This window comes from Nerophis ophidion, linkage group LG04, assembly GCF_033978795.1.
Source record: "Nerophis ophidion isolate RoL-2023_Sa linkage group LG04, RoL_Noph_v1.0, whole genome shotgun sequence".
NCBI lineage: Eukaryota > Metazoa > Chordata > Actinopteri > Syngnathiformes > Syngnathidae > Nerophis > Nerophis ophidion.
Genome location: NC_084614.1, coordinates 64,451,527 through 64,474,965, shown reverse-complemented (window position 1 = coordinate 64,474,965; position 23,439 = coordinate 64,451,527). Strand labels below are relative to the sequence as shown.

The window sequence follows — 23,439 nt, the reverse complement described above, 5'->3', positions numbered from 1 at the left end:
ATTAAGTGTTTTTTTCATAATTTATTCTGTACAAAAAACCTTCCGTAAAAGGAAAAAAAATGTACGACTGAATGACAGACAGAAATACCCTTTTTTAAATATATATATAGATTTATTTATTAAAGGTAAATGGAGCAAATTAGCTATTTCTGGCAATTTATTTAAGTGTGTATCAAACTGGTAGCCCTTCGCATTAATCAGTACCCAAGAAGCAGCTCTTGGTTTCAAAAAGGTTGGTGAAGAATATATTTTGAAGTACGAGCCAGCCTTTTGAACGGCTCTTTTAAAAGGAACGAATCCACAAGGTCTGTCTCCCTTCAAAAAGCCATACATCCCATCTCTAATCTATATGAGCATAAAAACGGCTCCCAAACGAACCGTTTGGGTGCTGTTAAAAAAACTCAGCTCGTTCGCCAACGGCTCTCAAACGAATCGGTTATCATCGTTCACATTAATGGAACATTAAAAAAAAACTCAACTCGTTCGCCAACGTCTCATTTCTACTCAACGTGCTCCCTCTAGTGGTACTCAGTAACCACCGTGTTTTTTTTTTTAAATAAAAAAGTCAAATCATGTTGAAAATATAGATTTTTTTTTTTTGCGTGACAGTTTTTTTCAGCTATAGGCAGTGTAGAAGCAAGAGAGGGAGACTCAAATTTCAACTCCAGTTGACGCACCGAGTCCGACGTCTACGTTGGGTTGTGGTCTTCGGTGGCAGCTATGGGGCGGAGAGAGAGGGAGGAGGAGTGTGGATGTCACCGGACAGGACTGCGGGGGGAAGACTAATAAAAGTTTCAATCAAACAAGCAACGAAACTGGAAGGCTGTTTTGTCCACGGGCCGGCCGGTGGGAGGAGGTGGTGGACAGCGTTAAGGTAGTTTTAAAGTCGCCGAGGTGGAGGGCGGCGTTGGAGCTCGGCCCGGTTGTTGCTGCTTTAACCTGAGACAACATGGAGCTGGAGAACATCGTGGCCAACACCGTGCTACTGAAAGCCCGGGAAGGTGAGGATGGAGATGGCGGAGTGACAGCTCCAGTGTCTGGTGTCTTGTGTCACGGATGACAAGTGGCTTTGATGCTGATCGCATAGTTTAATAACGATGGGACACACCGTGGGGGATGTATTCGCATACACGCACCGCATTCTCACTACTGACGTGCGGAACTCAATTCGAAAACTAACCCGTCTAAAGTCTTAATTCGGTCACCTGCACCTGCATATACGTCTTCTATTGCGCTATTGATTGATTTGACGTCTACTTGGCTACGGTTGGTTGATTCGGCATGTAAATATTGTCATTTTGATGCAGAAATCCGACTAATGACATTAGGTTTAAAGGCCTACTGAAATGAGATTTTCTTATTTAAACAGGTCCATTCTATGTGTCATACTTGATCATTTCGCGATATTGCCATATTTTTTGCTGAAAGGATTTAGTAGAGAACATCTATGATAAAGTTCGCATGTTTTAGTCGCTAATAAAAAAGCCTTGCCTGTACCGGAAGTAGCAGACGATGTGCGCCTGACGTCACTGGTTGTGGAGCTCCTCACATCCTCACATTGTTTACAATCATGGCCACCAGCAGCAAGAGCGATTCGGACCGAGAAAGCGACAATTTCCCCATTAATTTGAGCAAGGATGAAAGATTTGTGGATGAGGATATTGAGAGTGAAGGACTAGAAAAAAAAAAAGGCGAGGGCAGTGAGAGCGATTCAGATATTAGACACATTTACTAGGATCATTCTGGAAAATCCCTTACCTGCTTATTGTGTTAATAGTGTTTTAGTGAGATTATATGGTACCTGAAAGTCGGAGGGGTGTGGCCACAGGTGTGGTGACCACCATGTCTCCGGTGGTAGGAGCTAATAGCCCGCAGTTGCAGGAGGACGCAAGTTACGCTCATGTCTACAATAAGAGCCGACTTATTAGCACCATTTTCTCACCAAAACACTATTAACACAATAGCAGGTAAGGGATTCGAAAAGTAAGCCATCTAAAGTCTTAATTCGGTCACCTGCACCTGCATATACGTCTTCTATAGCGCTATGTATTGATTTGACGTCTACTTGGCTACGGTTGGTTGATTCGGCATGTAAATATTGTCATTTTGATGAAGAAATCCGACTAATGACATTAGGTTTAAAGGCCTACTGAAATGAGATTTTCTTATTCAAACAGGTCCATTCTATGCGTCATACTTGATCATTTCGTGATATTGCCGTATTTTTGCTAAAAGGATTTAGTAGAGAACATCGACGATAAAGTTCGCATGTTTTGGTCGCTAATAAAAAAACCTTGCATGTACCGGAAGTAGCTGACGATGTGCGCCTGACGTCACTGGTTGTGGAGCTCCTCACATCCTCACATTGTTTACAATCATGGCCACCAGCAGCGAGAGCGATTCGGACCGAGAAAGCGACAATTTCCCCATTAATTTGAGCGAGGATGAAAGATTTGTGGATGAGGATAGTGAGAGTGAAGGACTAGAAAGAAAAAAAAGGCGAGGGCAGTGAGAGCAATCCAGATATTAGACACATTTACTAGGATCATTTTGGAAAATCCCTTACCTGCTTATTGTGTTGATAGTGTTTTAGGGAGATTATATGGTACCTGAAAGTCGGAGGGATGTGGCCACAGGTGTGGTGACCACCATGTCTCCGGTGGTAGGAGCTAATAGCCCGCAGTTGCAGGAGGACGCAAGCTCCGCTCATGTCTACAATAAGAGCCGACTTATTAGCACCATTTTCTCACCAAAACACTATTAACACAATAGCAGGTAAGGGATTCGAAAAATAAGCCATCTAAAGTCTTAATTCGGTCACCTGCACCTGCATATACGTCTTCTATAGCGCTATGTATTGATTTGACGTCTACTTGGCTACGGTTGGTTGATTCGGCATGTAAATATTGTCATTTTGATGCAGAAATCCGACTAATGACATTAGGTTTAAAGGCCTACTGAAATGAGATTTTCTTATTTAAACAGGTCCATTCTATGTGTCATACTTGATCATTTCGCGATATTGCCATATTTTTGCTGAAAGGATTTAGTAGAGAACATCTATGATAAAGTTTGCATGTTTTAGTCGCTAATAAAAAAGCCTTGCCTGTACCGAAAGTAGCAGACGATGTGCGCCTGACGTCACTGGTTGTGGAGCTCCTCACATCCTCACATTGTTTACAATCATGGCCACCAGCAGCAAGAGCGATTCGGACCGAGAAAGCGACAATTTCCCCATTAATTTGAGCAAGGATGAAAGATTTGTGGATGAGGATATTGAGAGTGAAGGACTAGAAAAAAAAAAGGCGAGGGCAGTGAGAGCGATTCAGATATTAGACACATTTACTAGGATAATTCTGGAAAATCCCTTACCTGCTTATTCTGTTAATAGTGTTTTAGTGAGATTATATGGTACCTGAAAGTCGGAGGGGTGTGGCCACAGGTGTGGTGACCACCATGTCTCCGGTGGTAGGAGCTAATAGCCCGCAGTTGCAGGAGGACGCAAGCTCCGCTCATGTCTACAATAAGAGCCGACTTATTAGCACCATTTTCTCACCAAAACACTATTAACACAATAGCAGGTAAGGGATTCGAAAAGTAAGCCATCTAAAGTCTTAATTCGGTCACCTGCACCTGCATATACGTCTTCTATTGCGCTATTGATTGATTTGAGGTCTACTTGGCTACGGTTGGTTGATTCGGCATTTAAATATTGTCATTTTGATGCAGAAATCCGACTAATAACATTAGGTTTAAAGGCCTACTGAAATGAGATTTTCTTATTTAAACAGGTCCATTCTATGTGTCATACTTGATCATTTCGCGATATTGCCATATTTTTGCTGAAAGGATTTAGTAGAGAACATCTATGATAAAGTTCGCATGTTTTGGTCGCTAATAAAAAAACCTTGCTTGTACCGGAAGTAGCAGACGATGTGCGCCTGACGTCACTGGTTGTGGAGCTCCTCACATCCTCACATTGTTTACAATCATGGCCACCAGCAGCAAGAGCGATTCGGACCGAGAAAGCGACAATTTCCCCATTAATTTGAGCAAGGATGAAAGATTTGTGGATGAGGATATTGAGAGTGAAGGACTAGAAAAAAAAAGGCGAGGGCAGTGAGAGCGATTCAGATATTAGACACATTTATTAGGATCATTCTGGAAAATCCCTTACCTGCTTATTGTGTTAATAGTGTTTTAGTGAGATTATATGGTACCTGAAAGTCGGAGGGGTGTGGCCACAGGTGTGGTGACCACCATGTCTCCGGTGGTAGGAGCTAATAGCCCGCAGTTGCAGGAGGACGCAAGCTCCGCTCATGTCTACAATAAGAGCCGACTTATTAGCACCATTTTCTCACCAAAACACTATTAACACAATAGCAGGTAAGGGATTCGAAAAGTAAGCCATCTAAAGTCTTAATTCGGTCACCTGCACCTGCATATACGTCTTCTATAGCGCTATGTATTGATTTGACGTCTACTTGGCTACGGTTGGTTGATTCGGCATTTAAATATTGTCATTTTGATGAAGAAATCCGACTAATGACATTAGGTTTAAAGGCCTACTGATATGAGATTTTCTTATTTAAACAGGTCCATTCTATGCGTCATACTTGATCATTTCGTGATATTGCCGTATTTTTGCTGAAAGGATTTAGTAGAGAACATCGACGATAAAGTTTGCATGTTTTGGTCGCTAATAAAAAAGCCTTGCCTGTACCGGAAGTAGCAGACGATGTGCGCCTGACGTCACTGGTTGTGGAGCTCCTCACATCCTCACATTGTTTACAATCATGGCCACCAGCAGCAAGAGCGATTCGGACCGAGAAAGCGACAATTTCCCCATTAATTTGAGCAAGGATGAAAGATTTGTGGATGAGGATATTGAGAGTGAAGGACTAGAAAAAAAAAGGCGAGGGCAGTGAGAGCGATTCAGATATTAGACACATTTACTAGGATCATTCTGGAAAATCCCTTACCTGCTTATTGTGTTAATAGTGTTTTAGTGAGATTATATGGTACCTGAAAGTCGGAGGGGTGTGGCCACAGGTGTGGTGACCACCATGTCTCCGGTGGTAGGAGCTAATAGCCCGCAGTTGCAGGAGGACGCAAGCTCCGCTCATGTCTACAATAAGAGCCGACTTATTAGCACCATTTTCTCACCAAAACACTATTAACACAATAGCAGGTGAGGGATTCGAAAAGTAAGCCATCTAAAGTCTTAATTCGGTCACCTGCACCTGCATATACGTCTTCTATAGCGCTATGTATTGATTTGACGTCTACTTGGCTACGGTTTGTTGATTCGGCATTTAAATATTGTCATTTTGATGAAGAAATCCGACTAATGACATTAGGTTTAAAGGCCTACTGAAATGAGATTTTCTTATTTAAACAGGTCCATTCTATGCGTCATACTTGATCATTTTGTGATATTGCCGTATTTTTGCTGAAAGGATTTAGTAGAGAACATCGACGATAAAGTTCGCATGTTTTGGTCGCTAATAAAAAAACCTTGCTTGTACCGGAAGTAGCTGACGATGTGCGCCTGACGTCACTGGTTGTGGAGCTCCTCACATCCTCACATTGTTTAGAATCATGGCCACCAGCAGCGAGAGCGATTCGGACCGAGAAAGCGACAATTTCCCCATTAATTTGAGCGAGGATGAAAGATTTGTGGATGAGGATAGTGAGAGTGAAGGACTAGAAAGAAAAAAAAGGCGAGGGCAGTGAGAGCGATTCAGATATTAGACACATTTACTAGGATCATTCTGGAAAATCCCTTACCTGCTTATTGTGTTAATAGTGTTTTAGTGAGATTATATGGTACCTGAAAGTCGGAGGGGTGTGGCCACAGGTGTGGTGACCACCATGTCTCCGGTGGTAGGAGCTAATAGCCCGCAGTTGCAGGAGGACGCAAGCTCCGCTCATGTCTACAATAAGAACCGACTTATTAGCACCATTTTCTCACCAAAACACTATTAACACAATAGCAGGTAAGGGATTCGAAAAGTAAGCCATCTAAAGTCTTAATTCGGTCACCTGCACCTGCATATACGTCTTCTATAGCGCTATGTATTGATTTGACGTCTACTTGGCTACGGTTGGTTGATTCGGCATGTAAATATTGTCATTTTGATGCAGAAATCCGACTAATGACATTAGGTTTAAAGGCCTACTGAAATGAGATTTTCTTATTTAAACAGGTCCATTCTATGTGTCATACTTGATCATTTCGCGATATTGCCATATTTTTGCTGAAAGGATTTAGTAGAGAACATCTATGATAAAGTTTGCATGTTTTGGTCGCTAATAAAAAAGCCTTGCCTGTACCGGAAGTAGCAGACGATGTGCGCCTGACGTCACTGGTTGTGGAGCTCCTCACATCCTCACATTGTTTACAATCATGGCCACCAGCAGCAAGAGCGATTCGGACCGAGAAAGCGACAATTTCCCCATTAATTTGAGCAAGGATGAAAGATTTGTGGATGAGGATATTGAGAGTGAAGGACTAGAAAAAAAAAGGCGAGGGCAGTGAGAGCGATTCAGATATTAGACACATTTACTAGGATCATTCTGGAAAATCCCTTACCTGCTTATTGTGTTAATAGTGTTTTAGTGAGATTATATGGTACCTGAAAGTCGGAGGGGTGTGGCCACAGGTGTGGTGACCACCATGTCTCCGGTGGTAGGAGCTAATAGCCCGCAGTTGCAGGAGGACGCAAGCTCCGCTCATGTCTACAATAAGAGCCGACTTATTAGCACCATTTTCTCACCAAAACACTATTAACACAATAGCAGGTAAGGGATTCGAAAAGTAAGCCATCTAAAGTCTTAATTCGGTCACCTGCACCTGCATATACGTCTTCTATTGCGCTATTGATTGATTTGAGGTCTACTTGGCTACGGTTGGTTGATTCGGCATTTAAATATTGTCATTTTGATGCAGAAATCCGACTAATAACATTAGGTTTAAAGGCCTACTGAAATGAGATTTTCTTATTTAAACAGGTCCATTCTATGTGTCATACTTGATCATTTCGCGATATTGCCATATTTTTGCTGAAAGGATTTAGTAGAGAACATCTATGATAAAGTTCGCATGTTTTGGTCGCTAATAAAAAAACCTTGCTTGTACCGGAAGTAGCAGACGATGTGCGCCTGACGTCACTGGTTGTGGAGCTCCTCACATCCTCACATTGTTTACAATCATGGCCACCAGCAGCAAGAGCGATTCGGACCGAGAAAGCGACAATTTCCCCATTAATTTGAGCAAGGATGAAAGATTTGTGGATGAGGATATTGAGAGTGAAGGACTAGAAAAAAAAAGGCGAGGGCAGTGAGAGCGATTCAGATATTAGACACATTTATTAGGATCATTCTGGAAAATCCCTTACCTGCTTATTGTGTTAATAGTGTTTTAGTGAGATTATATGGTACCTGAAAGTCGGAGGGGTGTGGCCACAGGTGTGGTGACCACCATGTCTCCGGTGGTAGGAGCTAATAGCCCGCAGTTGCAGGAGGACGCAAGCTCCGCTCATGTCTACAATAAGAGCCGACTTATTAGCACCATTTTCTCACCAAAACACTATTAACACAATAGCAGGTAAGGGATTCGAAAAGTAAGCCATCTAAAGTCTTAATTCGGTCACCTGCACCTGCATATACGTCTTCTATAGCGCTATGTATTGATTTGACGTCTACTTGGCTACGGTTGGTTGATTCGGCATTTAAATATTGTCATTTTGATGAAGAAATCCGACTAATGACATTAGGTTTAAAGGCCTACTGATATGAGATTTTCTTATTTAAACAGGTCCATTCTATGCGTCATACTTGATCATTTCGTGATATTGCCGTATTTTTGCTGAAAGGATTTAGTAGAGAACATCGACGATAAAGTTTGCATGTTTTGGTCGCTAATAAAAAAGCCTTGCCTGTACCGGAAGTAGCAGACGATGTGCGCCTGACGTCACTGGTTGTGGAGCTCCTCACATCCTCACATTGTTTACAATCATGGCCACCAGCAGCAAGAGCGATTCGGACCGAGAAAGCGACAATTTCCCCATTAATTTGAGCAAGGATGAAAGATTTGTGGATGAGGATATTGAGAGTGAAGGACTAGAAAAAAAAAGGCGAGGGCAGTGAGAGCGATTCAGATATTAGACACATTTACTAGGATCATTCTGGAAAATCCCTTACCTGCTTATTGTGTTAATAGTGTTTTAGTGAGATTATATGGTACCTGAAAGTCGGAGGGGTGTGGCCACAGGTGTGGTGACCACCATGTCTCCGGTGGTAGGAGCTAATAGCCCGCAGTTGCAGGAGGACGCAAGCTCCGCTCATGTCTACAATAAGAGCCGACTTATTAGCACCATTTTCTCACCAAAACACTATTAACACAATAGCAGGTGAGGGATTCGAAAAGTAAGCCATCTAAAGTCTTAATTCGGTCACCTGCACCTGCATATACGTCTTCTATAGCGCTATGTATTGATTTGACGTCTACTTGGCTACGGTTTGTTGATTCGGCATTTAAATATTGTCATTTTGATGAAGAAATCCGACTAATGACATTAGGTTTAAAGGCCTACTGAAATGAGATTTTCTTATTTAAACAGGTCCATTCTATGCGTCATACTTGATCATTTTGTGATATTGCCGTATTTTTGCTGAAAGGATTTAGTAGAGAACATCGACGATAAAGTTCGCATGTTTTGGTCGCTAATAAAAAAACCTTGCTTGTACCGGAAGTAGCTGACGATGTGCGCCTGACGTCACTGGTTGTGGAGCTCCTCACATCCTCACATTGTTTAGAATCATGGCCACCAGCAGCGAGAGCGATTCGGACCGAGAAAGCGACAATTTCCCCATTAATTTGAGCGAGGATGAAAGATTTGTGGATGAGGATAGTGAGAGTGAAGGACTAGAAAGAAAAAAAAGGCGAGGGCAGTGAGAGCGATTCAGATATTAGACACATTTACTAGGATCATTCTGGAAAATCCCTTACCTGCTTATTGTGTTAATAGTGTTTTAGTGAGATTATATGGTACCTGAAAGTCGGAGGGGTGTGGCCACAGGTGTGGTGACCACCATGTCTCCGGTGGTAGGAGCTAATAGCCCGCAGTTGCAGGAGGACGCAAGCTCCGCTCATGTCTACAATAAGAACCGACTTATTAGCACCATTTTCTCACCAAAACACTATTAACACAATAGCAGGTAAGGGATTCGAAAAGTAAGCCATCTAAAGTCTTAATTCGGTCACCTGCACCTGCATATACGTCTTCTATAGCGCTATGTATTGATTTGACGTCTACTTGGCTACGGTTGGTTGATTCGGCATGTAAATATTGTCATTTTGATGCAGAAATCCGACTAATGACATTAGGTTTAAAGGCCTACTGAAATGAGATTTTCTTATTTAAACAGGTCCATTCTATGTGTCATACTTGATCATTTCGCGATATTGCCATATTTTTGCTGAAAGGATTTAGTAGAGAACATCTATGATAAAGTTTGCATGTTTTGGTCGCTAATAAAAAAGCCTTGCCTGTACCGGAAGTAGCAGACGATGTGCGCCTGACGTCACTGGTTGTGGAGCTCCTCACATCCTCACATTGTTTACAATCATGGCCACCAGCAGCAAGAGCGATTCGGACCGAGAAAGCGACAATTTCCCCATTAATTTGAGCAAGGATGAAAGATTTGTGGATGAGGATATTGAGAGTGAAGGACTAGAAAAAAAAAGGCGAGGGCAGTGAGAGCGATTCAGATATTAGACACATTTACTAGGATCATTCTGGAAAATCCCTTACCTGCTTATTGTGTTAATAGTGTTTTAGTGAGATTATATGGTACCTGAAAGTCGGAGGGGTGTGGCCACAGGTGTGGTGACCACCATGTCTCCGGTGGTAGGAGCTAATAGCCTGCAGTTGCAGGAGGATGCAAGCTCCGCTCATGTCTACAATAAGAGCCGACTTATTAGCACCATTTTCTCACCAAAACACTATTAACACAATAGCAGGTAAGGGATTCGAAAAGTAAGCCATCTAAAGTCTTAATTCGGTCACCTGCACCTGCATATACGTCTTCTATAGCGCTATGTATTGATTTGACGTCTACTTGGCTACGGTTGGTTGATTCGGCATGTAAATATTGTCATTTTGATGGAGAAATCCGACTAATGACATTAGGTTTAAAGGCCTACTAAAATGAGATTTTCTTATTTAAACAGGTCCATTCTATGCGTCATACTTGATCATTTTGTGATATTGCCGTATTTTTGCTAAAAGGATTTAGTAGAGAACATCGACGATAAAGTTCGCATGTTTTGGTCGCTAATTAAAAAACCTTGCTTGTACCGGAAGTAGCTGACGATGTGCGCCTGACGTCACTGGTTGTGGAGCTCCTCACATCCTCACATTGTTTACAATCATGGCCACCAGCAGCGAGAGCGATTCGGACCGAGAAAGCGACAATTTCCCCATTAATTTGAACGAGGATGAAGGATTTGTGGATGAGGATAGTGAGAGTGAAGGACTAGAAAAAAATAAAGGCGAGGGCAGTGAGAGCGATTCAGATATTAGACACATTAATACAGGGGTAGGGAACCTATGGCTCTAGAGCCAGATGTGGCTCTTTTGATGACTGCATCTGGCTCTCAGATAAATCTTAGCTGACATTGCTTAACACGATAAGTAATGAATAATTCTGCTGGTAATCACGATGTTAAAAAAAATGTTCAAAATATAAAACATTCTTCATGCATTTTAATCCATCCATCCGTTTCAACCGCACCTGTTCAAAAAATAACAATGTTATTAAAAATAATTAAAGCCTTATTATACTCTAAAAATGTTGGTTTCACTTAAAAAATGCACGCATTTAGTTGTACTCAATGTTAAAAAAATATGATATGGCTCTCACGGAAATACATTTTAAAATATTTGGCTTTCATGGCTCTCTCAGCCAAAAAGGTTCCCGACCCCTGCATTAATAGGATAATTCTGGAAAATCCCTTACCTGCTTATTGTGTTAATAGTGTTTTAGTGAGATTATATGGTACCTGAAAGTCGGCGGGGTGTGGCCACGGTTGTGGTGACCACCATTTCTCCGGTGGTGGGAGGTAATAGCCCGCAGCTGCAGGAGGACGCAAGCTCCGCTCATGTCTACAATAAGTGCCGACTTATTAGCACAATTTTCTCACCAAAACCTGCCGGTTGACATGTTCGCTTGACCGCTCTGTTCCATAATAAAGCTTCACCTTCGGGAATTTTAAACAAGGAAACACCGGCTGTGTTTGTGCTGCTTAAGGCTAAAAGCTTCCCACCTCCATCTTTCTACTTTGACTTCTCCATTATTAATTGAACAAATTGCAAAAGATTCAGCAACACAGATGTCCAGAATACTCTGTAATTATGTGATTAAAGCAGACTACTTATAGCTTGGATCGGGCTAGAAAAAAATGTCCACTACAACCGGTGACGTCAAACGCACACGTCATCATACCGCAACGTTTTCAACAAGACATTTCGCGGGAAATTTAAAATTGCAATTTAGTAAACCAAAAAGGCCGTATTGGCATGTTGCAATGTTAATATTTCATCATTGATATATAAACTATCAGACTGCGTGGTCGGTAGTAGTGGGTTTCAGTAGGCCTTTAACTAACACTGCAATTTTACGCTTATAAACCATCCCGCAAGATGTAGCTAAATTAACAATTATCGATTTTACCAGGGGTCACCAACCTTTTTGAAACCAAGAGCTACTTCTTGGGTACTGATTAATGCGAAGGGCTACCAGTTTGATACACACTTAAATAAATTGCCAAAAATAGCCAATTTGCTCAATTTACCTTTGATATATATATATATATATATATATATATATATATATATATATATATAAATATATATATATATATATATATATATATATATATATATATATGAATATATATATATATATATATATATATATCAATCAATCAAGTTTACTTATATAGCCCTAAATCACTAATGTCTCAAAGGGCTGCACAAACCACCACGACATCCTCGGTAGGCCCACATAAGGGCAAGGAAAACTCACACCCAGTGGGACATCGGTGACAATAATGACCCAGTGGGACGTCGGTGACAATGATGACTATGAGAACCTTAGAGAGGAGGAAAGCAATGGATGTCGAGCGGGTCTAACATGATACTGTGAAAGTTCAATCCACAATGGATACAACACAGTCGCGAGAGTCCAATCCAAAGAGGATCCAAGACACAGCAGCGAGAGTCCCGTTCACAGCGGAGCCAGCAGGAAACCATCCCAAGCGTAGGCGGACCAGCAGCGCAGAGATGTCCCCAGCCGATACACAGGCGAGCAGTACATGGCCACCGGATCGGACCGGACCCCCTCCACACGGGAGAGTGGGACATAGAAGAAAAAGAAAAGAAACGGCAGATCAACTGGTCTAAAAAGGGAGTCTATTTAAAGGCTAGAGTATACAAATGAGTTTTAAGGTGAGACTTAAATGCTTCTACTGAGGTGGCATCGCGAACTGTTACCGGGAGGGTATTCCAGAGTACTGGAGCCCGAACGGAAAATGCTCTATAGCCTGCAGACTTTTTTTGGGCTTTGGGAATCACTAATAAGCCGGAGTCCTTTGAACGCAGATTTCTTGCCGGGACATATGGTACAATACAATCGGCAAGATAAGATGGAGCTAGACCGTGTAGTATTTTATACGTAAGTAGTAAAACCTTAAAGTCACATCTTAAGTGCACAGGAAGCCAGTGCAGGTGAGCCAGTACAGGTGTAATGTGATCAAACTTTCTTGTTCTTGTCAAAAGTCTAGCAGCCGCATTTTGTACCAACTGTAATCTTTTAATGCTAGACATGGGGAGACCCGAAAATAATACGTTACAGTAGTCGAGGCGAGACGTAACAAACGCATGGATAATGATCTCAGCGTCTTTAGTGGACAGAATGGAGCGAATTTTAGCGATGTTACGGAGATGAAAGAAGGCCGTTTTAGTAACGCTTTTAATGTGTGCCTCAAAGGAGAGAGTTGGGTCGAAGATAATACCCAGATTCTTTACCGTGTCACCTTGTTTAATTGTTTGGTTGTCAAATGTTAGAGTTGTATTATTAAATAGAGTTCGGTGTCTAGCAGGACCGATAATCAGCATTTCCGTTTTTTTGGCGTTGAGTTGCAAAAAGTTAGCGGACATCCATTGTTTAATTTCATTAAGACACGCCTCCAGCTGACTACAATCCGGCGTGTTGGTCAGCTTTAGGGGCATGTAGAGTTGGGTGTCATCAGCATAACAGTGAAAGCTAATACCGTATTTGCGTATGATGTCACCTAGCGGCAGCATGTAGATGCTGAAGAGTGCAGGGCCAAGGACCGAACCCTGGGGAACTCCACACGTTACCTTAACGTAGTCCGAGGTCACATTGTTATGGGAGACACACTGCATCCTATCAGTAAGATAAGAGTTAAACCAAGACAGGGCTAAGTCTGACATACCAATTCGTGTTTTGATACGTTCTAATAAAATATTATGATCGACGGTATCGAAAGCAGCGCTAAGATCGAGGAGCAGCAACATAGATGACGCATCAGAATCCATCGTTAGCAATAGATCATTAGTCATTTTTGCGAGGGCTGTCTCCGTGGAGTGATTTGCCCTGAAACCGGATTGAAAGGTTTCACATAGATTGTTAGACGCTAAGTGTTCATTTAACTGCTCCGCAACAATTTTTTCAAGGATTTTTGAAATAAAGGGAAGGTGAGACACCGGTCGGTAATTTACCATGAGGTCAGGATCGAGGTTAGGTCTTTTAAGAAGAGGATGAATAACCGCTTTTTTGAATGCTAGGGGAACACTGCCCGAGGAGAGTGATAAGTTTATAATATTTAGCACTGATGGACCTAATAATTCAAAGAGCTCCTTGATCAGTTTCCCAGGAAGAGGGTCAAGTAAACATGTTGTCTGTTTTATTCCATTTACACGTTGTAACAATTCCTCTAATGTTATTTCCTCAAAACGAGAGAAACTATTTTGGAGGGCAGTATCCGCCGTATATACAATCGTGTCAGTGTTAATAGAACCCCGTTGTAGCTGGGACGCATTGTCTTTAATCTCCTTTCTAATGACTTCAATTTTCTTACTAAAGAATTGCATAAAGTCATCAGCTGAGTGGGTGGAGCTACTGGAAGGAATCCCTTGTTGGGTTAGCGAACAAAAATTTAGGATCGTTTTTATTACGGTGGATGAGATTTGAGTAATATTTAGCTTTAGCTAAGGTAAGCATGCATTTATAAGTTATTAAACCATAGCTCCATGCTTGATGGTGCACCTCAAGTTTAGTCGTGCGCCATTTGCGTTCCAGCTTTCTACATAATAATTTCTGAGCTCTAGTTTCTTCTGTAAACCACGGGGTGCGCTTTTTTGGAGCCTTTTTTAACTTTAGCGGTGCTATGTTATCAATGGTTTCGCGCAGGGCGTCGTTAAAGTTGTTAGTGAGGTTATCAATAGAGCCCACATACTTTGGGAATGGTGCCATTACCGAGGGCAGTAGGTCAGCAAGAGTTGTCGTTGTGGCTGTATTAATGTTGCGGCTGCTATAGCAGGTATTATTATTATTAGTTTGACGAACATGCGTCTGAACCTCGAATTTTATAAGGTAATGATCGGACAATACTTTAGTATACGGGAGTATCGTAACTTTGGAAACGGTGATGCCCCTGAAAAGCACTAGGTCTATCGTATTACCGTTGCGATGCGTGGGTTCATTTATTATTTGTGTGAGACCACAGCTATCAATTACAGTCTGGAGCGCTACGCACGGTGGGTCCGATGGGGTATTCATATGGATATTAAAGTCCCCCATTATGATTATATTATCGGCGTGTGTCACTAGATCAGCAACGAACTCTGAGAATTCATTAATAAAGTCTGAATAGGGCCCTGGGGGGCGGTAGATATATATATATATATATATATATATATATATATATATATATATATATATATGAAGAGGGGTTAGTGCGTCTGCCTCACAATACGAAGGTCCTGCAGTCCTGGGTTCAAATCCAGGCTCGGGATCTTTCTGTGTGGAGTTTGCATGTTCTCCCCGTGAATGCGTGGGTTCCTCCGGCTTCCTCCCACTTCCAAAGACATGCACCTGGGGATAGGTTGATTGGCAACACTAAAATTGGCCCTAGTGTGTGAATGTGAGTGTGAATGTTGTCTGTCTATCTGTGTTGGCCCTGCGATGAGCTGGCGATTTGTCCAGGGTGTACCCCGCCTTCCGCCCGATTGTAGCTGAGATAGGCGCCAGCGTCCCCCGCGACCCCGAAAGGGAATAAGCGGTAGAAAATGGATGGATGGATATATATATATATATATAAAATGGGTATTTCTATCTGTCATTCCGTCGTACATTTTTTTTCCTTTTTTCGGAAGGTTTTTTGTAGAGAATAAATGACAAAAAAAACACTTAATTGAACAGTTTAAAAGAGGAGAAAACAGGAAAAACATGAAATTTAATTTTGAAACATAGTTTATCTTCAATTTCGAGTCTTTAAAATTCAAAATTCAACCGAAAAAAAGAAGAGAAAAACTAGCTAATTCGAATCTTCTTGAAAAAATAAAAAAAATAATTAATGGAACATCATTAGTGATTTTTCCTGATTAAGATTAATTTTAGAATTTTGATGACATGTTTTAAATAGGTTAAAATCCAACCTGCACTTTGTTAGAATATATAACAAATCGGGCCAAGCTATATTTCTAACAAAGACCATTCATTATTTCTTCTAGATTTTCCAGAACCAAAATTGTAAAATAAATTCAAAAGACTTTGAAATAAGATTTTAATTTGATTCCACAGATTTTTTTAGATTTGCCAGAAATTTTTTTTTAAATTTTAATCATAATAAGTTTGAAGAAATATTTTACAAATGTTTTTTGTCGAAAAAACAGATGCTAAAATTAAGAATTAAATTAAAATTCATGTATTATTCTTTACAATAAAATTTTTTTTTTACCTGAACATTGATTTAAATTGTCAGGAAAGAAGAGGAAGGAATTTAAAAGGTAAAAAGGTATATGTGTTTAAAAATCCTAAAACCATTTTTAAGGTTGTATTTTTTCTCTAAAATTGTCTTTCTGAAAGTTATAGGAAGCAAAGTAATAAAATAAATGGATTTATTTAAACAAGTGAAGACCAAGTATTTAAAATATTTTCTTGTATTTTCAAATTCTATTTGAGTTTTGTCTCTCTTAGAATTAAAAAATATTGAGCAAAGCGAGACCAGCTTGCTAGTAAATAAATACAATTTGAAAAATAGAGGCAGCTCACTGGTAAGTGCTGCTATTTGTGCTATTTTTAAAACAGGCCAGCGGGCTACTCATCTGGTCCTTACGGGTGACCTGGTGCCCGCGAGCACCGCGTTGGTGACCCCTGGATTATACTATTCCCCATAAGCCCTGGCCCCTAGGGTGCAATGCCGAGCACCTGCGTGAGACTGATGGCAACTTTTAATCTTCAAAATAATTTTTGAAAAATCAATCATGTAGTTAATTTTCTGGCGAGTTTGGTCTGTTTTACAAAATAATAAAGCCTCAAGTCATATGGGATACAACGCTGAACGTCTATTTTTTTAACACACACACACACACACACACACACACACACACACACAAACACACACACACACACACACACACACACACACACACACACACACACGCACACACACACACACACACACACTCATCACCCATCCATCCACCCATTTTCTACAGCTTGTCCCTTTCGGGGTGCAAGGGGGTGCTGGAGCCTATCTCAGCTCCATTCGGGTGGAAGGCGGCGTACACCCTGGACAAGTCACCACCTCATCGCAGGGCCAGCACAGATAGACAACAGGGGACGGCGTGGCGCAGTGGGAGAGTAGGCCGTGCGCAACCCGAGGGTCCCTGGTTCAATTCCCACCTAGTACCAACCTCGTCACGTCCGTTGTGTCCTGAGCAAGACACTTCACCCTTGCTCCTGAGGGGTGCTGGTTAGCGCCTTGCATGGCAGCTCCTTCCATCAGTGTTTGAATTTGTGTGTGAATGGGTAAATGTGGAAGTAGTGTCAAAGCGCTTTGAGTACCTTGAAGGTAGAAAAGCGCTATACAAGGACAACCTATCTATCTATATATTTATAACATTCTCACACGAGGGCCAATTTAGTGTTGCCAATCAACCTATCCCCAGGTGCATGTTTTTGGAGGTGGTAGGAAGCCGGAGTACCCGGAGGGAACCCACATAGTCACCCACTGGCAGAAATGTAGATCGGCGCCTATGCATATTCCCTAACACGCTTTAGTAGGGTTTCACATTAGTATTTTACAAGTGTGCAGCCCAAAATACTGGTATTGTTTATATATATAAGAGACATGCACTCATTGTCCATAGTTTTTTTTTTTTTTTTTTTTTTACAATGAAAGCATGGTTCTCTGTGAAATATGAAGTGTAGCAACACAGTAAGTTTCCCCTGCTTGACGTTGCAGCATCGTCCTGTCGTTTGCAAAACAGGATGTTGAGGGTGAGCAAATAGTACTTTGTGGGTAGACAATGTCTTATCTTTGTTATAATAATGGCCTATTTTTTCTTTTATAGCATTTTGTGTTTTCATACATGCTGGTTAACTTGGACAACAAGAGACTGTCACATCCCTTAGCTACCGAGTGTTGTGTTAAACATCGTCCCAGCTGATGCGTCCCATCAGCAGAGCAGCACAGCCACAGGCCTTCTGTTGACCCTCGACCTCCCAAGAGTGTAAACAAAATTCTCTTTCTGTCACTCGGGGGAGAAAAAGAAATGGTTACGATCCTGCGTGGCTCAAACTGCATCCTAGAAGTACAAAGACAGTTCTAATGCTCGTGTAAGTTGATCTGCGTTAGTGCTCTCAGTATGCTGGGCATTAATTCAGTCAATGTTAATGGTAGGGAGACAGAATTACTCAATGCAAGAGGCTTCCTATTAGCGGCAGAGCAGAGGTTGGAGCGAGCTAAATCCAACCTCAGAACAAACAATTTTATTACCGGCAGATGCCACTAAGACTAATACAGTCATGTGCCACTCAGGCGTGCATATAGACCACAGGTGTCGAACAGAAAGCCAGGGAGTTAAATCTGGCCTGCCACGTCAATTTATTGTGCGCCGCCCAATAATTTAAATGTTGCATTCCACATCAATTAACGTTGCCCTCCACGTCATTTTTAGCTGGTCCGCGACATAATTTAATTGTGGCCCGCCACTTCAATTTAATTTGGACCGCCACATAATTTTTTTGTAAACTGCCACTTGATTTTAAGTGGCCTTTCCCATCATGTTAATGTGGCACACCACATAATTCTAACGTGGCCAGCCACGTCATTTTATGAGCTCCGCCAAGACATTTTAAGGTGGCCATCCACATTATTTTACGTGGTGTGGTCTGCCACATTATTTATATGGCCCACCAATTTCTTTAATATTGACCATCACATGATTTTATGTGACAATCCACACCATTTTATGTGGCCCTCCACATAATTTAATGCTGACCCACCACTGCACTCTACCGTGGACAGCCACATCATTTTATTGTGAACCCCCATTTGATTTTTCGTGGCCTGTCCCATAATTATAATGTGGCATACTACATAATTCTAATGTGGCCCGCCACATTATTTTACTGTGGGGCAAAAAAGTATTTAGTCAGCCACCGATTGTGCAAGTTCTCCCACTTAAAATGATGACAGAGGTCTGTAATTTTCATCATAGGTACACTTCAACTGTGAGAGACAGAATGTGAAAAAAAAATCCAGGAATTCACATTGTAGGAATTTTAAAATAATTTATTTGTAAATTATGGTGGAAAATAGGTATTTGGTCAACCATTCAAAGCTCTCACTGATGGAAGGTTTTGGCTCAAAATCTCACGATACATGGCCCCATTCATTCTTTCATTAACACGGATCAGTCGTCCTGTCCCCTTAGCAGAAAAACAGCCCTAAAGCATGATGTTTCCACCTCCATGCTTTACAGAAGGTATGGTGTTCTTGCGATGCAACTCAATATTCTTTTTCCTCCAAACACGATGAGTGGCGTTTATACCTAAATGGATACATGGATGATACAGCAGAGGATTGGGAGAATGTCATGTGGTCAGAGAACACCAAAATATAACTTTTTGGTATAAACTCAACTCGTCGTGTTTGGAGGAAGAAGAATACTGAGTTGCATCCCAAGAACACCATATCTACTGTGAAGCATGGGGGTGGAAACATCATGCTTTGGGGCTGTTTTTCTGCTAAGGGGACAGGACGATTGATCCATGTTAAGGAAATAATGAATGGGGCCATGTATCGTGAGATTTTGAGCCAAAACCTCCTTCCATCAGTGAGAGCTTTGAATAGTTGACCAAATACTTATTTTCCACCATTACTTACAAATAAATTCTTTAAAATTCCTACAATGTTAATTCCTGGATTTTTTTTCACATTCTGTCTCTCACAGTTGAAGTGTACCTATGATGAAAATTACAGACCTATTTCATAATTTTAAGTGGGGGAACTTGCACAATTGGTGGCTGACTAAATACTTTTTTTGCCCCACTGTATGTGGTCCGCCCCTTCATTTAATGTGGTCTGCTACGGCATTTTAACCTGGCCCGCCACATCACTTTATGAGATGTGCCACATCTTTTACGTGGCCCGCCAATTTCTTTAATGTGGACCATCACATGAATTTATATGGCAATCCACACCATTTTATGTGGCCCGCCACATAATGTATGTGGTCCACCACTGCACTCGATTGTGGACCGCCACATCATTTTATTGTGAACCCCCATATTATTTTAAGTGGCCCGTCTTATAACTTTAAGGTGACACACCACATAATTCTAATGTGGCCCACCACATTATTTTGCAGCATACCTCACGTAATGTGGTATGCTGCAACATTTTAACAATGCCCACCACCTCATTTATGTGGCTTGCAAAAAGCTGGAAATAATAAACGCTATTTCTGGCAAAATCTACTTGTTCTTTCCATTTTAACAGAAAACTGTTCCACATGCAATTACAAATGTTCTACACTTTAATATTAATTGATGTTCCAGTAATTGTTTTTGGTCATCAAAAATAAACAATTAAAAATCTGCTTGTCATTTTAACTTTTGATTTCAAAGCAAGTTATCCATCAATCTATAAAAAATATAATCATTTAAAACATGTGACTCCCCAGATATAGACAAACGGCATGGCGTGGCATCCGTAAAGCTGACGTTTGAGCTACTGTAGTGCTGCTGTTCGTAACAAGGTCTATTCTGGAGCAAAAGCGGTTTCTAAAAGTAATTCAAGCACCTTACTCACACAACATTAGTCCATCAGAGCGGTAACAATCTGGCATTGTGCCTTTCACACAGTTTCCTGTAACTGTATGTGCATATACACAAAGATACGGCATCACACTATCACAAAATCAGCCAGCATCTGATTTGACATATAAAACGTTATACCAGGACAGTGTGTTAACTTCGACACTCCAGCCTCCAGCATTGGGGAGTTGCGTATTTCTGCTACAGTAGCAAACATAGAACACTGGGGTCCAAACTAGTGGTTAACATAACTGAGGCGTACCTCAAGGCACCTCTTTAAATCCTCCCTTTTTTGGCAGTTTCAAAATTTTTCTTTGTGATGCAATTTATGTAACTAAGGTTTTGCTGTAGCTTGTTTATTTTAGATGCAGTTGATAGTCATTTTTTCAACTTAGAAGTGTTCCTTTAGGGCAGGGGTCGGCAACCTTTACCACTCAAAGAGCCATTTTGACCCGTTTAACAAAGTAAAGAAAACAATGGGAGCAACATAATTCTTTTGAAATTTATAATGCAATAATACTGCATACAGACTTTTTTTTTGCTTTGTGCTATGTGTAAACCAGGGGTCTCAGAAACGCGGCCCGCACCTTAATAAGAAAATTTAATGTTAGTCCAGCCCGCAAGCTTTATATGAATTCTGCTTGACAGCTTCACACCTGCAACCCTCCCAATTTTCCCGGGAGACTCCTGAATTTCATAGTAACTATTCTCTCAAATGTACGAAGGTGTTCACCCAATGAACAATAAGGGCGTACAATGATGGCACAACCGCTAGCGCCCTCTAAAGCTTGTACAAATAGCTTGCCAGCCCAAAGAATTGTTTGATGAGACTATTGCAGACACACGTAAGAGACTGCAAGGCATGCTTATTCAACAGCCATACAGGTCACACTGAGGGTGGCCGTTTAAACAACTTTAGCACTCTTACCAATATGCGCCACACTGAACCCACACCAAACAAGAATGACAAACACATTTCAGGAGAACATCCGCACTATAACACAACATAAACACGACAGAACAAATACCCAGAATCCCACGTATCCCTAACTTTTCCGGGTTACATTATACACACAGCTACCACCAACCCAACACCCACCCCTCCGTGCGTCGGTTAAGGTGGGCGGGGTTGGTGGCCGGTGGTGTATAACGTAGCCCGGAAGAGTTAGTGATAGAGATGATCTTTGAATGGCTTTTTTGCAGAAGGTCCTCAAAAATAGCAGAGCGCTCCTGTAACTCTGACAAAATAAATAGTCCAAAATCAAATATCTATTGTAGAGGATGCTGGTTCACCGGAATATACAAAATAAGACTAACAGTAAAAAGAGAAGTCAAGTTCCTTGGTCCTTAGCTGCCTGGAAACGTGGCCCTCAAAAAAAATGAGTTGAATATCCCTCTGTAAACCCTGTAATACAGTATGTAGCTTTTTAACACATTTGAAATTTTAATTTTTTTTTACACATTCAGAAACCATTATAGGAATATGTACTGTTGTACCTACAAACAATGCAGTTATACAAAACAACACGTTTTGTCAAAGCATCTTCCTGCTGGACAAGACAATGATGAGTTAATTGACTTATGAGACTGTGCTAGTAATTGGTAAAACCATACTGAATGACCGATGCCCTCTGAAACGCAAGGAGCGATATTGTGTCCCACAACATCTCGATGTGTGTGTCACTTTAAAAAAAAAAATCACATGGCTGATACAGCTGCTGTTTTGATTGACTGCAAAGCACCATACTGTGTGTTACTATTTGGCTCATTGCAGCTCTTTATTTAAAAACAAAAACAAAAAAACAATTACATGTGCTTAATTTTTCTATATTTTTGACTTTGGGAATTAATTTAGTAACGTTTTGTAAAAGATTAACACTAAATATCTTTCACAAAAAATACCTATCATTTTCTTTTGTCTTGTCTATTTTTGGTTTCTAAATTGATTGCATGCAAAATAATCTGTACGTTTTTGGAAACAATATTACATTTATGGCTATTGTGTAATTGTACATCAATAAGCATAGTTATTGCATGTTATTAAAGTTGAGATGTCCTAATACTTTGAATGTAGTGCTATTATCATGTGTATCATGTCTGTATTCCCTTTTGCTTTAATGTTGTATTAAAGTGTTTTTTGAAATTGTAGACCGTGGGCAGATAGCTTTTATTATTATTAATTTGCAAGTCAAATGGAGTGACCTTTTTAATCTAGAAGATGGCGGATGACTATTATGAAACACCAACACAGTATAAGTTCAGTGTCGATACATGTAGTGAGTGTGCCATACTGTCATTGCAGTGTCATTTAGTCATCACTTTACAGCACCTTCTGCTGGAATTATATCTGCAACACAGTTATTTTCACTGCAGAGAGCTCCATAAAAATACTTTCTATTTAAGTTACAATGAAGAGTAAGTAATTATTTACAATTAAAGTATAAAAATGAAATCTGCAAATACGTGGGATCTGGGAATAGGTGGGAATCTACTGTATACATACAGACAAGGACAGAACATAGTAAAATTAAATGAAAAAGTACAATATTAGAAACTAGAAAATGTACAGATATTAACTGGAACCTTTATACTGCATTTCATTATGATACTGTTCATTCAGTCAAGTGCAGAGAGTGTCTGCCGTCTTTTAATAGGTGTTTTTTTTTAAATTGTGGAAGCCTCAAAGTAAAACTTTGAAGTTGGGTCTAGAAAGTCTGTAATATTTGTTCAGCAAATGATAAAAACAAAGAATGGTGTTGTCTGTGCGTAATCTTTATCATCTTGTTTTGCCTTTAGGTTGTTGTAAATCACTTTCAGTTATTCAAAAAATCGACAAAAGCAATCGCATAGTGCGGCAATTTGCAAAAAAAACAAACACACTTGCTACGTGTCAACTGAGTCGACCTTCTTTCAAGACTTAAAGCTCAAAAGTTCATCTAGCGGCCTGGAGGGCATATGTAATGTATTTATACCCACGTTGTGCATCTGGATCTACATCGCCTGAGTCGTTTCTGCCTGTTA

At 40.7% G+C, this 23,439-nt stretch overlaps 1 protein-coding gene across 5 annotated transcripts in view; it reads left to right on the top strand.

Annotated features, from left to right (window-relative positions):
* The first annotated feature begins 632 nt into the window (after nucleotides 1-632).
* Nucleotides 633-23,439, top strand: part of grk6 (G protein-coupled receptor kinase 6) — a 69,198-nt gene continuing 46,391 nt past the window's right edge. For 2 of the 5 annotated variants that reach the window (XM_061898801.1, XM_061898800.1), the window contains exon 1: nucleotides 633-1,001. In XM_061898801.1, the coding sequence (XP_061754785.1) occupies nucleotides 950-1,001 (52 nt within the window). In that variant the 5' untranslated portion in view covers nucleotides 633-949. The remainder of the gene's footprint in view (nucleotides 1,002-23,439) is intronic. The other 3 variants (XM_061898798.1, XM_061898797.1, XM_061898799.1) reach the window with 2 other exon arrangements.